The sequence below is a fragment of the Boleophthalmus pectinirostris genome, unplaced genomic scaffold (genome assembly GCF_026225935.1).
Source record: "Boleophthalmus pectinirostris isolate CB_2022bp ecotype Guang Dong unplaced genomic scaffold, ASM2622593v1 HiC_scaffold_20, whole genome shotgun sequence".
Taxonomy (NCBI): Eukaryota; Metazoa; Chordata; class Actinopteri; order Gobiiformes; family Gobiidae; genus Boleophthalmus; species Boleophthalmus pectinirostris.
In genome coordinates this window covers 2670811-2686058 of record NW_026571153.1, presented here as the reverse complement: position 1 = coordinate 2686058, position 15248 = coordinate 2670811, and the positions used below count along the sequence as shown (strand labels likewise).

At 41.3% G+C, this 15248-nt stretch overlaps 1 protein-coding gene across 2 annotated transcripts in view; it reads left to right on the top strand.

Annotated features, from left to right (window-relative positions):
• kirrel1a (kirre like nephrin family adhesion molecule 1a) overlaps positions 1 to 15248 on the top strand; it is a 193733-nt gene that overhangs the window by 134405 nt on the left and 44080 nt on the right. For both annotated transcript variants that reach the window (XM_055156689.1, XM_055156688.1), the window contains exon 3: positions 13687 to 13836. In XM_055156689.1, coding sequence (XP_055012664.1) covers positions 13687 to 13836 — 150 coding nt within the window. The remainder of the gene's footprint in view (positions 1 to 13686; positions 13837 to 15248) is intronic.

Here is a 15248-nt window from a genome sequence, read left to right as displayed (position 1 = left end):
AGTCCAACAGCCCAATAGCCCAGGACTAAACCAGGACTAAATCAGGACTGAACCATGACTAAACGAGGACTAAATCAGGACTGGACCAAGACTACACCAGGACAGGGCCAGGACTATGCCAGAATTTAACCAGGTCTAAACCAGGACTAAACCAGGACTAAATCAGGACTGAACCATGACTAAACCAGGACTAAAACAAGACTGGACCAAGACAAAACCAGGACTAAATCAGGACTGGACCAAGACTACACTAGGACAGGGCCAGGACTATGCCAGAACTGAACCAGGTCTAAACCAGGAATTAACCAGGACTAAACCAGGACTGATCCAGGACTTAACCCGGACTGGACCAGTGGTCTGGTGTAGTCCTGGCCCAGTCCTGGTGTAGTCCTGCTTCAGTCCTGGTTTAGACCTTGTTTTAGACCTGGACCAAGACTACACCAGGACAGAACCAGGTCTAAAACAAGATCTAAACCAGGACTGAAGCAGGACTTAACCAGGACTGGACCAGGATTACACTAGGACTGAACCAGGTCTTAACCAGGATGAAACCAGAACTAAATCAGGAGCGCAGCCACTGAGCCAATCACCTCTGCTGATGGGTTTATGTAATAAAAACACTAAATTCTCTCACAGCCTGATCCGTCGTTCCAGGAAAAGACCGGAAAATGGCACTTGTTTCCAGGGCAACAGACGCCCTGGACACTCGTCAAGTATTTTTCTCCTGTTCGTCGTTCGTTTGATTCTCCTGACCAGCCCATGTGTAATCACTACCCGCCCATATAATTCCAGAACGTTAAACCCCCCCCCATTTCAGCAACTATTTGCAGTTACCCGACCCGGTGCAGGACTCGGGCGCAGGGTACGACATCTACTCTCCATGATATTGCTTTGTCTGAAATATTCCACAATATAGCACTAATTATATTGCTGAGAGTAAATAAATGAATTGGAAAACAGCTATTTTTTGCTGTGAGTCGGCTCACCTCTCCACAGATCTCACTCACAACTTGCCTGGCGGTGTCACCTGCTTGTTTCCAAAGAAGAAATATACAGTTTTAATAGCATAATATTAAGCAAAACAATAAAGAGGTGGCAGATTCTTCGGGCAGAAAAGCTACATAATGCATCTTTAAATTAAACTAAACTTGCCCTAAACACTGACAAAACCCATGGCCCAGTTATCTAAAAGTAAAAGGCCTGTTAAAGCTTCACTATGAAACATTTCTGGTGCTTTTCTATCTCCGTGGAGACAGGCAGTTGACAGCACTCGGCCAAATTACAGGATGAAAACAAACGAATCAACGCAAGCTCGATACGTTTGACGTTACGCAGCGAAAAATCCGTAAAATCTTCACGGAGCGGAGGCAGAAAAGCAGAAAAGTTCCACAGCGCATCTTTAACAGAATGAGAAAATGAACTACAAAAGCCTCATGTGTGCCCCGCTGTTCCCTCTCCCACAGTCTGAGACCCGAGCATCCCAGGATTGGCTCCAGCTCTCTCTGCTCTCCTCTGTAATCTTGGCTCCCCTCTTTGGCTGCTCCTGCCTCCGCACATCGCCAGAATACCAATTGTCAAACTTGGTGCTACAACAGGGCCCCGCATGGAAATTTCAAAGCCTCCATTCATTTTGCATGGGAGCGCTTCATGTGTTGTGGGGAGTGTCGTCAGGGTTGTAGTTTGGTTTGCTGATGGTTCGGGGGGAAAAACAATGCACAAAGGTGAAACGGAGCGAGCTGATTGGCCGAGACGGGGAGCGCGAGCCGGGGGTGGGGGGGAAGGGGGAGGTTAGGAGCGAGTTCACAACAGCTTCGGTAATTACGGGGTGTACAAAAACAAAATATGACACGCGCGATTGCTGTGTTTTTAAGCAGCGTGGTGTAGGAATGTACGTCGTCAAGTGGGAAATATGTACTTTTGATTTGATTGAAAATAGGCGTGCGGGCTTGTTAGCTGCTTGAGTAAAATGTCAGTGTCAAAGTGTAAAAACTACAGAAAACAAAAACATTAGTCAGAAAAGCGAGGAATTGACTCTGCAAGTATCTTAGAGTATTTTTTGCTTTAATTATTGTTTTAAATCTGGTAGTATCAGTTTTCTTAGGTCAAACTTACCCTCATTTTTCTTCTTCTACTTGTCTCCAGTAGAGATGTCAGAGCTGTTACAACAAATTGAAGTAATTTTACCACTACAATCTCAATAAAATCATGTTACATCATGATACAAACCTGTTCCAAGCCTTATTAAAGGGACAGTTCAGAATTTTGGACATAGGGCCTCATTTCCTAGTGAGTGTTGGAGACGTGTGGAGACACATTTTAAAATATTCCATCCAGTCCTTGTATTTGCAGAGGTCACTGGTGCTAGGCTAGTGCATGTCAATGGCCATAGTTATCCTGCCACTAAAAACAGTCTTACCCACTCCACAAAACACCGAAACAAATCTATTATTACACCAGACTCTTGATGTAAATGTCTGTGTTGATAGAATAATTTTAGAAGTAAAACCAACCTTATATTTTGAAGGATTTATGTCTGAGCCGCAGCAGTTGTACTTCCTGGTAGAAAGATTGGCAGCGGCGGACTGATATATGAGAAAATAGTCCCTCAACATGCGACGATTCATGCGATGCAAGGTTAGTTTTATTTCAAACTTTGTTCTATCAACACAGACATTCACATCCACAGTCTGGCGTAATAATATATTTGCTTCAGGTGTTTTGTGGAGTGGGTAAGACTGTTTTTAGTGGCAGGATAACTATGGCCATTGACATGCACTAGCCTAGCACCAGCGACCTCTGCAAATACAAGGACTGGATGGAATATTTAAAAAAGTGTCTCCACACGTCTCCAAAACTCTGGCTCACTAGGAAATGAGGCCCTATGTCCAAAATTACAGACTTTCCCTTTAAAGGTCTGGGAGCTTCACCAAAGCTGTGTTAAATGCACCAATGTGACTCACTGTATCAACAACAACGGTCTGTGGCCCTCTGCTTCAAAAATAAGTATATGAAACAAGTTTGGATACCTCTGGCTTAAACCCATCACACACTACAGGACAGTTTGCCCGATTTTGGTTGCGGTTTCTTCTCCCCAAGTTCGGGAAGGCATGACCCGACTTTATATCTTCATGTGCGATTTTGAAGCTGCTTTGCTCCTCGTGTGTGTGTGTGGTGTCAGTGTGACTCTGAGCTGCTTTGCCATATATCGTAACCACCAAACATCAGTAACGCTACAGTAACAGCGAATAAAATGGAGCGTCAGGGGGAGCGACGGATACAGAGACACAAGATACAAACTCAGGAAAGAGCAAAAATAATTACTCACCTCTAGTAAAGTTGTAAATATAAACAGCAGCATCTCATCCACATTATCTATAGAATTTGTCATCTACAAATAATGACACCCAGTCCACAAAACATCGCTGTGAATCCAGTTTGAGGTGTACTTTAAAAGTTAAAAGGCAAGAGTAGTTCCTCACATGTGTCTGTTTACATCCACACGGCGCACGGATCGAGGTGAAACTGCAGATTAATGACAGTGACTCTACTTCCTGTGGACTTTATAGCCAATCTTTTAAGCTTTAAAAATCAGTTTTGACGTTTATCTAAACTAGAGGTGCAGTGCTCTGATCTTTTGAACACTTAAGAGTCTAAAAGTGAATCATTTTAGTGTAGCCCGTGGTTCGCAAACATATCCCGCTTCAGTCTTTGCAATGGGAGATTTTAAGTCTCATAAGATTCTCCTCGTGTCTGTGGTGCGCACTTTTCCCGAAAAATCCTGTGGTGTGTGGCAGCCTTTAGAATGTTCCGTAGTATGGTTTTAAACATAGCTATCTAATTGGAGACATGTTCCAGCTCAGATCTGTGGAGAGTCAAACGAGCTTACAGAATAAATGCATGTTTTTTAGGATAGTTTTACGCGATAAAAACAACTGTAACCGAATAAACACAAGATTGGATAAATTGGTTTAATGCCGTACTGCGGAACAAAGCAATGACATCTCCGTGGCGACAACCAGGAGGGGCATCTGGAGTAAAATTCTGAAGAGGTGCTTAATTCATCTGAGTAATCTGTGGGAATTCCTTTGTGTAATTGGTAACAAGCAAAGGACGTTAGAATGCACGAGTGAAACAGCTGAGAGTGAAACGCCATTTTAATATTCAAAGCCTCAAGTAAATGTCAAAACACAAACAGCACAAGTGTCAAAAGATAAACATACACATTTGCAAAGACGGATAGAGAGAGAAGGAGTGAGAGAGAGAGAGAGAGAGAGGAGAGAGAGATAAAAAGAAAGAGAAAGGAGAGAGAGAGAGGAAGAGGATTCAGTGGCTGCTTCTGAAACCATTGTTGATCTGGAGAATTTCTTCGGCTGAGGAATCTTAAATAAAGTCTCCTTATCTCTGCCCGGTGATAGATACGAGAGGGAGGAGAAAAGAGAGGGAGAAGAGACGGCGGAGGAAGAGAGAGAGGGGGAGGAGAAAGAGAGGGAGAGAGAGAGAGAGACAGAAGAAAAGAGAGAGAGAGGGCAAAAGAGCAAGAGAAAGAGCTTGAGGGTGGTGGGATGGAGATGACAGAGATGGAGAGAAGGGAGAAGAGGGAAAGGGAAAGGGGGACAGAGTGACTAAGAGAAAGAGAAATGGAGAAAGAGGGAGAGAGTGGATACTAAAGAGATGGGGAAAGAGAGTGCATAAGAAATAGAGAGAGATGTCGATAGTCGATAAGAGAGAGAGACGAGGAAAGGAGAAGAGAGTGGATAAGAGAGAAAGAGAGAGAGATGAGAAAAGGGGGGAGAGAGTGGAAAAGAAAGAGACAGAAAGAGAGAGAGAGATGGGGTAAGGTGGAGAGAGTGGGTAAGAGAGAGAATGGGGAAGAGAGATTGAGAAGGAGGGAGAGAGTGAATAAGAGAGATGGGGAAAGAGGGAAAAAGTAGATAAGAGAGAGAGATGAGGAAAGGGAGGGAGAGTGGATGAGAGAGAGGAGGAGGAGGGGGAGAGAGAGTGAGGGAGTGAGGGAGAGAAACATAAGAAAAGAGATAGCAAAAGACAAAAAGAGAGACTGATGGGGAAAGCGGGATAGAGTGGATAAGGAGAGGAAAGGAGAGAGAGAGAAAAAGGAGATAGAGTAAATTATGAAAGTCAGATAGGGATGGAAAGGAAACAGGGAGACAGAAAACGGGAGGAATAATAAGAGAGAGATAAAAGAAGAGAGAACGAGGATTAGAAAGAGGGGAGAGAAAAGGGGAGATAAAGTGAAAAGGGTAGAGAGAGTCAGAAGCGAGGAAGGCGAGAGAGGAGGAGATACAGAGAGGGAGGAAGGGAGGATAGAGAAAAAAAAAGGAGAAAAACCAATAGAAAATGACCGGAAATTGAGAGAGAGAGAGGACTAGAAAAAGAATGGGGAGACAGAGAGCGAGAGAAAAGAAAGATGAAGTGAGAGTAGAAGAGAGAGACAGATAACAAATGACAAGTATAGAGGAAAAAAGATGGAAAGAGAGAGAGAGAGAGAAGAAGAAGTAGTGAAATTAAGAAAACCAGCGAGGGATGGAAAAGAAAAGGAGGAAAGAGAGGATTGCGAGAGAGAGAAAAAAAAGGGGAGATAAAAACAGAAATGTGAATCGGTAGAGAGAGTCAGAAAATAGGATGGAGAGAGAGCGAAGGGGAGTTAGAGATGGAGGGAAGAGAGAAGGAGAAATACAAACAGAAAACGAGGGAAAATCGGAGAGAGAGAAGATGAAAGGAAGAGAAGGAGGGAGAGCGAAAAGCTGAAAGGAGAAAGGAAGACAGGACTGGAAAGATAATGAGGAGATACAGAGAGAGAAAAGAGAAAGACAGAGCGAGGGTGGAAGACGGAGAGAGGGAGAGAGCTAAAGAATGACGAGAAGAGGAAGAAAGAGGGAAACGGAGCGAGGGGGATGGAGAGATCGGAGAAAAGAGAGGCCATTATGAGCAGTGGAGAGCCCCCGTGGATGCCCCTGTCAGTTGTGGGCACCCAGATGAGAGCACTGCGGCAGATACCAGCGCTTTGATGCTTTGGGCTTTTGTCTGATAAACATCTCTGTATGCCAATCCAGCTGTGCCAACCGTGCCCAAAAGTGCCCATGCAACCAAACCAACCCCACACCGCCAGCCCCACAGAACCGAGCTGTAAGCCTGTCACCATAATTACCATAATTACTATATCGACTTATCGTTCAACTGTATTTCTTTGCACTATACAGGGAAATTTGTGGTCATTTTTTTTTTGGCTTCATGATATGATTTGAGCCATAAAACGCTGACTTCTACGACGCATTACAGATTCAAACAAAGTGCTAAAGTGTTTCATGGTTTTTAAAGGTCCCACATTACACAAAATTGACTTCTTGTGAGCTATAAACCATGTTATAATGTTGTTACCTCATCAAAAACATGCCTGGAGTTGTGTTTTTGTGTCATTCACACATGTTTAAGTAATCCTTTATTATTAGTCTGTCTGCATCTCCAAAGCTCAAAATGCTGTTCCACCTCATGACATCATGTACAAGGTTCAAGGTTCTTTATTTTGTCTTTCAAACATGTGAGAGAAACACATGACAGAACGAAATGTGCTCCCCGAGGCCCAGTGATCCAGAAAGAGATAAAAAACAATAATAATAAGCAATGTTAAAAAATAAATACATTTAAAACAAAAACAACAACATTTAGCAGTTCCATGAACAAGTAGTAAACGTGGAAAGATAGAGAGAGAGGCAACCAAAGCAGGAAGTCATTGTGCACTGTTCAAAGCAAGTGTGTCTGACTGTTCAAAAGTTAATCTGACGTAGTGATAGTTCTTATCTTTAACAGCTACATCTTAATCTTTTTTATTAAGTAGAGCACAGATCTCCTAGCCAGGTTCCTGCCACCTAGTGCCTCAACACAATTTCATTTTTCTCCAGCGACTAGGTCAGGAATCAGAATACACTAAACGGTTTGCAAGAACCCCAGAAGTTGTTGTAGACCACACACCGGCCAATCAGCTTTGTTTGGTGTTGTGCCAGCAAGTACTTGGACTCCACTGAGCATTCCAGCGCATTACATACGTCACAACAATAATAGCAGCAATTGGTTAAATAAAAAAAGTACCCGCCTACCGTCAAGCGAATGAATTCTAATGATGCTGTCGGACGGTTTCCACGAATTGAAACTGGCTGAAGAATCAGGCGAGGGATCTCCAGCCTTTTTCCTCCGGTGAGCTACTGTTACAAATCAAAAATGCCAGAGAGCTATTAAAAATTTGTTTGTTTTTGTTTTTTTAGTGCAAGAAATTTTGTATATAAATGCCAAAGCAAGCCTTAGATAGGGTACAGTCAAATGTCTAAACAATATAAACAATATATAATACATAACAATATAAAGTTATCCATGTATTAGTGCACTAAGTCAGGAATGAAAATGACATATTTACTATGGTAATTAATCAAATTTTTGTTTTTCATTGAAATATATACAGTATAAATCATAAATCCTTTGGGGACCTACTTTGAATTGGGTGAAGAGCGACTGGTAGATCCTGAGCTACAGGTTGAAGACGACTGTAGTAGAGACTGGGCACTCCCAGGACTGAAGTCATCCAAATGATTCCAGTGAACACAGTGGAGCACTTCTGTACTACCACATGACATCACAAAGTGGAATAGGGTGTTCAAGAGAAGAACTCTAAATATGCAGAGTTTGTGTGTTAAACATATGTGAATGAAACAAAATACTACAAGTATTACGGATGTAACAATAACCAAAATATCGTAATAATATCATATCGTCAAAACTCTCACAATAATATCGAATCACAAGTTCCTTTGCTTAAATGTTTGGTTGTATAGTAGCAACAACTTATAAACATCGGAAACTACATATCCCATGATTCATTTCAGTGCAGACAACATGAAGAAATATGTTTTTGACTTGAATTCTTGGGATTATGATGGAAAAAAAAAAAAAAATCACACCAAAATCTTGTCAAGTTATTTTAAAAGCAGAAACATGTCCTATCTAGAATTACATTAACTTTATATCTATTATTGTGTCAGTGGAATAAATTTGTTTCAGTATTATCTTTTTTTATCATTTATATTTACTTATGTATTCTTATCTTATATCAAACTTTTGTTACCGCGACAAGCTGTACCAGGGACCATCTTTGAGAATCGGCACAACCAAGTCCCAGCTCATCTTTGTAATCTCTGTGTGGAGTTTTCAAATTCTGCCCCTCACCCTCTCTCATTTTTTTTTTTTTTTTCCTCTTTTTGAACAGAAGTTGAGAGACTTGTTAACAATGTATTCTCCCGCGTAGCAGATTGGTACAAAGGCACAGTATGGTATGGTTCAGTTTGGCATCAGAGACATTGTTTTTCGTTGACAGTTTCAGATGAAAAGTTGTCGATTTAATTAGGATCTCAATGGAACTCGCTCAGACACTGATATTATAATATTTTCTAAACAGTTATGTCATGGTGGCAATGAATACTCTAATGTAACTCGAGGATAAGAGACATTCATTTCCTTAGATTGTCTCTATTTAGATGTTATTGCCTTGCTAGAAATGATCCAAAGTAGTGCATTAAACATATTTACCTTGGATTTATTCATATTATTACTAGTACAAGTGTTTCTATCGCTAAAAGTACCTTGAAAACATGCTTACTGTGAGGGGGCTTGCCTCTCCACCGATCTGATCTGTAACTTGCCTTGTTAATCTCACCCATACTGTATAAGAAGAGGACTTAGGCTACGTTCAGACTGCAGCCTGAAGTGACCCAAATAAAAAAATTTTTTCGCCCCTATGAGATCTGTATCTGATCTTTTAACGCGACTTTTTCAAATGCGACCCAGGCCACTTGGATATGTGCTCCTAAAACCGATACATATCTGATCTTTTGACATGCGACTTCAGTCTGAAACGGCCAGGTCACATTCATCCCACCTAACACGTCAGGCTCAGAGTCAGGGGGGATCACTGTATTCAGGTCAAATTGGAGGGGTCTTATCGGAACCAGTGTCAGCAAAAAATAAGAAGCCTGTGAGCCAAACACAAGGAGGCTAAAGACTCAAACAAACAAAGCGGCCGTGGATGTGTAACATGTGCATTTTACGAAGAACTGGACCATATTTTTGGGAGGCAAGCCCAGCGTTTAGGCGACTTCCATAAACACTGAGCACACTTGCTGCGTATATGACCTTGTTGTGTCCTCCAATGTGCATTTGGGACACTTTTGGGGCATTTAAAGTTCACACTGGAGATCCCATACAAGTCACATTTAATTGGATATGTGAACAACCTCGCAAAAATATATATATATATATATATATATTTCACTGAAAAATCCAAATTGAGCATTAAGCCCTGCAGTTTGAACGTCGCCTATGCGAGTGTGGCGTTCAGCTCCAGTCAAATGAAGCTCATGGAGGCTAACAGATACAGCAGAGAATATGGAGCCATTTCGATATTAGGAATAGGAATTTATTTACGGACAAAATAGCGAATATAAACACCAGAATCATGTAAAGTGGGTTAATATGAACATTTTAAGAACAAAATGACAAGGCTCACAGCAACAATTAAGGCCAATTTACGGTCCAGTGTCAAATCGTCTGCGTCACGACACAAAGAGTCTGCATCGNTTTAACCTGGTTTAACTGGTTTAGATTAACCTGGTTTTCCTGGTTTAGACCTGGTTTAGAGTCCTGGTTTCCTGGTTTAGACCCTGGTTTATGGTTTAGTCCTGGTTTTTTTAGACCTGGTTTAGACCTGGTATGGTTTAGTCCTGGTTTAGTCCTGGTTTAGACCTGGTTTTAGTCCTGGTTTAGACCTGGTTTAGTCCTGGTTTAGACCTGGTTTAGACCTGGTTTAGTCCTGGTTTTAGTCCTGGTTTAGTCCTGGTTTAGTCCTGGTTTAGACACCTGGAGTCCTGGTTTAGTCCTGGTTTAGTTTCCTGGTTTACCTGGTTTACCTGGTTTAGTCCTGGGTTTAGTCCTGGTTTAGTCCATTTAGGCCTGGTTTAGACCTGGTTTAGACCTGGTTTAGTCCTGGTTTTAGTCCTGGTTTAGACATTGGATTAGTCCTGGTTTAGACCTGGTTTCCTGGTTTAGTCCTGGTTTAGTCCTGGTTTAGACATTTAGTCCTGGTTTAGACCTGGTTTAGTCCTGGTTAGGTTTAGACCTGGTTTAGACCTGGTTTAGACTGGTTTAGTCTCTGGTTTAGGTTTAGACCTGGTTTCCTGGTTTAGTCCTGGTTTAGCTGGTTTAGACCTGGTTAGTCCTGGTTTAGTCTGGTTTAGACATGGTTTAGCTTTTTAGTTTTAGCCTGGTTTAGTTCTGGTTTAGTTCTGGTTTAGTTCTGGTTTAGTTCTGGTTTTTTGGTTTCTGGTTTAGTCTTTTTGTTTAGTTCTGGTTTAGTTCTGGTTTAGTTCTGGTTTTGTTCGGTTTAGTTTAGTTCTGGTTTAGTTGGTTTAGTTCTGGTTTAGTTCTGGTTTAGACCTGTTTAGACCTGGTTTAGTTCTGTTTAGTTCTGGTTTAGTTCTGTTTAGTTTTGGTTTAGTTCTGGTATAGTTCTGTTAGTTCTGGTTTAGTCTGGTTAGTTTTGGTTTAGTTCTGGTTTAGTTCTGGTTTTAGTTCTGGTATAGTGGTTAGTTCTGTTTAGTTCTGGTTTAGTTCTGCTTTAGTTCTTGTTTAGTTCTTTTTAGTTCTGGTTTAGTTCTGGTTTAGTTTCTGGTTTAGTTCTGGTTTCTGGTTAGTTCTGGTTTAGTTCTGGTTTAGTTCTGGTATAGTTCTGGTTTAGTAGTTCTGGTTTAGTCTGGTTTAGTTCTGGTTTAGTTTGGTTAGTTCTGGTTTAGTTCTGGTTTAGTTCTGGTATTAGTTCTGGTTTAGTTCTGGTTTAGTTCTGGTTAGTTCTGTTTAGTTCTGTTATTTCTGGTTTAGTTCTGGTTTTAGTTCTGGTTTAGTTTCTGGTTTTAGTTCTGGTTTAGTTCTGGTTAGTTCTGGTTTAGTTTGGTTTAGTTCTGGTATAGTTCTGGTTTAGTTCTGTTTAGTTCTGGTTTAGTTCTGTTTAGTTTTCTGGTTTAGTTCTGGTTTAGTTCTGGTTTAGTTCTGGTTTAGTTCTGGTTTAGTTCTATAGGTAACGGTCTGTGCAGTGCAGGGGAAGGGGGGGACGGTGGGACAGTCCATGAGGCGTATGGAAGTGGAGGTTCTCACTTTCGGTCCCCAGCCCGGGGTTTGAGGAATAAAATATGCACGAGATTAGACCATATCTGCTTAAAATGTTTTTATCAATGCCGAATGAAATATCCAGCACAAATATGATACGCTTACATTCATCATTTGTATATTTTACTTTGACTTTTACTTACAAAACCGCGCCGCACTGTTTTGCGTCGGGTCCTGCAGGGCTCTAGTTTAAAGATGGATTGTCTTTCCTAACAAAAATAGATTCTTTAACTCTCCTTTCAAACCAATTCTTTTCTCTGACTCAGATCTGTACCTCATTGTCCTCAAAAGAGTGTCCCGAGACATTTATACATGAGACTGTGGTCCTGTGTTGCTCTCTCGTCTGTTTTGGTAAATTCTCTTGTGAAATGGTGGTTCTGTTTAGTCTTCACTGCGCTGAATGGAGTAAACCACATTGTTTTGTTTGTGGCTCGTTGTTTTGCCCTTTGAGTCGACCAGTTTCTGTCTTAAAGTGTTTGTAAGTTTGAAAAACACTTTCAAAATTTCATGTTGTCTGAAAATCCTCTGTAGTTTTCAGAAACACCAGACACTTAGGGAATAGTTACACCTTTCTCCTGGGTTCTGAGTCACTGCTGCTGCTTTTTTTTTGCTGAATTTTTGCAAATACTAATAGTGTGAATCAAAGATCAAATGTATAATCCATTTAAAGGTTGTATAGAGGATATTTTAAGGGAAGAGAAATAATTTTTCAAATGTCCTCCACAGCTCCTCAGTAGAAACATCTCGTCCCGTCTCTTTACTCTAGAAATCACGTTTGTTTACAGCCAGTTCAGAATTACCGTTGAAGTTTCCCGTCTAGAAATAATTTAGCGACCGACGCGTCTTCAGTTTTTAGACCCTTCGTCCGCTTCAGTCGCGCCATCGCTGGAAGGAATCTCCAAGAATCACCTCAGTTTGTCTTCGCTCCTTTTCTCCTTCTCTTCTTCTTTCAGCGACCTCAAAAAACTGACTTTCTTTGGCGGCGAACCGGTCGCGGATTCTCGTCCGCCGTCGCGACAAACTCTGTGCGAATTGCGACGAAGCTACAGTTTGAAAAAGCCTCTAAGAACCGCCCCATACACCACGAAATCCCCACGCGACAACGAGTCAGTTACGCCAGAAACGTAGGGAGTTTGACTGACGACCTAACAGCCAATAGAAAAAGAGGGAGCCTCGTTTTCTATTGGCTGATGTTTATCTGGCCTCAACACGTCCACAGTTGATGGATTTTCATTCTTTTTTTTTTGGTCATCGTAATTACAAAGCTGCTGCGTCTCTGTAATGGTATTTTAAACTTTCATTGACAATTTGAAACTAAAAAAAAAATCCTCCATACAACCTTTAATACACAAAGGCGGGTAGAGTACAGTTACATTTACTTGAGTAACTTTTGTCCTCTTCTAGTGGCACGTTTTTACTCTTTGTTCAGTAATATTTGACTGAAGTAACGGTACGATTACTTAAGTAGAAGTTTTGTTTACCAAAGAACTAGTTTAGACCTGGTTCATGGTTCAGTCTTGGTTTAGTCCTGGTTTAGTCCTGGTTTAGTCCTGGTTTTGACCCGGTTTAGTCCTGGTTTGGTCCTAAACACAAAGACAATGTGACTAAACTGACTCACCAAGGGCAAAATTTAATAAATAGTTTCGTCCTGGTTTAGTCTTGGTTTAGACCTGGTTTAGTCCTGGTTTAGTCCTGGTTTAGTCCTGGTTTAGTCCTGGTTTAGACCTGGTTTAGTCCTGGTTTAGACCTGGTTTAGTCCTGGTTTAGTCCTGGTTTAGTCCTGGTTTAGACCTGGTTTCGTCCTGGTTTCGTCCTGGTTTAGTCTTGGTTTAGTCCTGGTTTAGACCTGGTTTAGTCCTGGTTTAGTCCTGGTTTAGTCCTGGTTTAGACCTGGTTTAGTCCTGGTTTAGTCCTGGTTTAGTCCTGGTTTAGACCTGGTTTCGTCCTGGTTTAGTCTTGGTTTAGACCTGGTTTAGACCTGGTTTAGTCCTGGTTTAGACCTGGTTTCGTCCTGGTTTCGTCCTGGTTTAGTCCTGGTTTAGTCCTGGTTTAGACCTGGTTTTAGTCCTGGTTTAGTCCTGGTTTAGTCCTGGTTTAGTCCTGGTTTAGACCTGGTTTCGTCCTGGTTTAGTCCTGGTTTAGTCCTGGTTTAGTCCTGGTTTAGACCTGGTTTAGTCCTGGTTTAGACCTGGTTTAGTCCTGGTTTAGTCCTGGTTTAGTCCTAATCCTAACATATAGAAACATGTTGAAATAAAAAGCGGAGGATGATACAGTGACAAAAGTTTTAAGTCGACAATATGAAATAAATTTTATTTTGAAGTAACGTTACTCTTATTTGAGTCAAATACTTTTTAATTCCTCCATACAACCTTTAAACTCCCTCTTTTCTATGACATCATCATCCTGCGGTCTTCTTCAGGTCACCCTCGTCACGCCTGTCCGTTTGTGTTTGTGTTTGTGTTCCAGCGTGGCCCAGATACCGGGTGCTCCGCGTGCAGGAGCTGGGTCAGTACAACCTGGAGATCCTGTCGGCCGACCTGTCCGACGACGCCCAGTACGAGTGCCAGGCCCCCGACGCCGCCCTGAGGTCCAGACGAGCCAAACTCACCCTCCTCAGTAAGTCGGGACGAGAATAATCCTGAAGAGCGCAAACGGTGTCGTGATTAGATTTACGGACCGGACTGAGATACATTTTTATTTTTAGTGTAAGAGATTCGTCGTTAGAGCTAAAATATACTGTAATTATGAATATTTATTTACACAAAGTCTCATATCCAGACTAGAAAAATGTGAATATTAAAGGGTAAAGAATCCGTGTGTCATTCGTTGATTCGTTTTTCAAAATAAAACCAAAACTAAGAAAATGAGAAAACAACTATTTTCTTCATTATTTGTCTCCAAAACCAAAATGAAAAAAAACAAACTGATAATGATTTGTTTTTTCAGTTTTTGATTTTGTGTTTAAATGAATAATGGGAAAAAAAAAATGGATAATGGACTGAACCAGGACTGAACCAGGACTATATCGGTCTCAGTCCTGGTCCTGGTCCCAGTCTCAGTCCCGGTCTGGTTCCGGTTTCAGTCCTGATCACCCGACGGTCTACGCCGGTGCACCTCTGGGCCCGTCCCGACACTCAGTCCTGGTTTAGTCCTGGTTCAGTCCTGGTTTAGTCCTGGTTCAGTCCTGTTTTAGTCCTGGTTTAGTTCTGCTTTAGTCCTGGTTTAGACCTGTTTTAGTCCTGTTTTAGTCCTAGTTCAGTCCTGTTTTAGTCCTGGTTCAGTCCTGGTTCAGTCCTGGTTTAGTCCTGGTTCAGTCCTGTTTTAGTCCTGGTTTAGTCCTAGATCAGTCCTGGTTTAGTTCTGCTTTAGTCCTGGTTTAGTTCTGCTTTAGTCCTGGTTTAGTTCTGCTTTAGTCCTGGTTTAGACCTGTTTTAGTCCTGTTTTAGTCCTGGTTCAGTCCTGTTTTAGTCCTGGTTTAGTCCTAGATCAGTCCTGGTTTAGTTCTGCTTTAGTCCTGGTTTAGTTCTGCTTTAGTCCTGGTTTAGTTCTGCTTTAGTCCTGGTTTAGTCCTTTTTTAGTCCTGTTTTAGTCCTGTTTTAATCCTGGTTTAGTCCTGGTTCAGTCCTGTTTTAGTCCTAGTTCAGTCCTGTTTTAGTCCTGGTTTAGTCCTGGTTTAGTTCTGCTTTAGTCCTGGTTTAGACCTGTTTTAGTCCTGGTTTAGTCCTGGTTCAGTCCTGTTTTAGTCCGTTATCCATTTTTTTCATTTTTCATTTAAACACAAAATCAAAAACTGAAAAAAAAAAAAACATTATCTGTATTTTCATTTTAGTTTTGGAGACAAATAATGAAGAAAACAGTTGATTTTTCGTTTTCTTATTTTTAGTTTTATGTTGAAAAAACAAATGAACGAACGACACACGGATTCTAAACCATGACTGTGATACTAAAAGTCGACTAAGTTTGGCCAGAGTTAATATGAAAAACACACATTTTTCATATTCACTCTCTTGCACAAAATAATTTAGTAA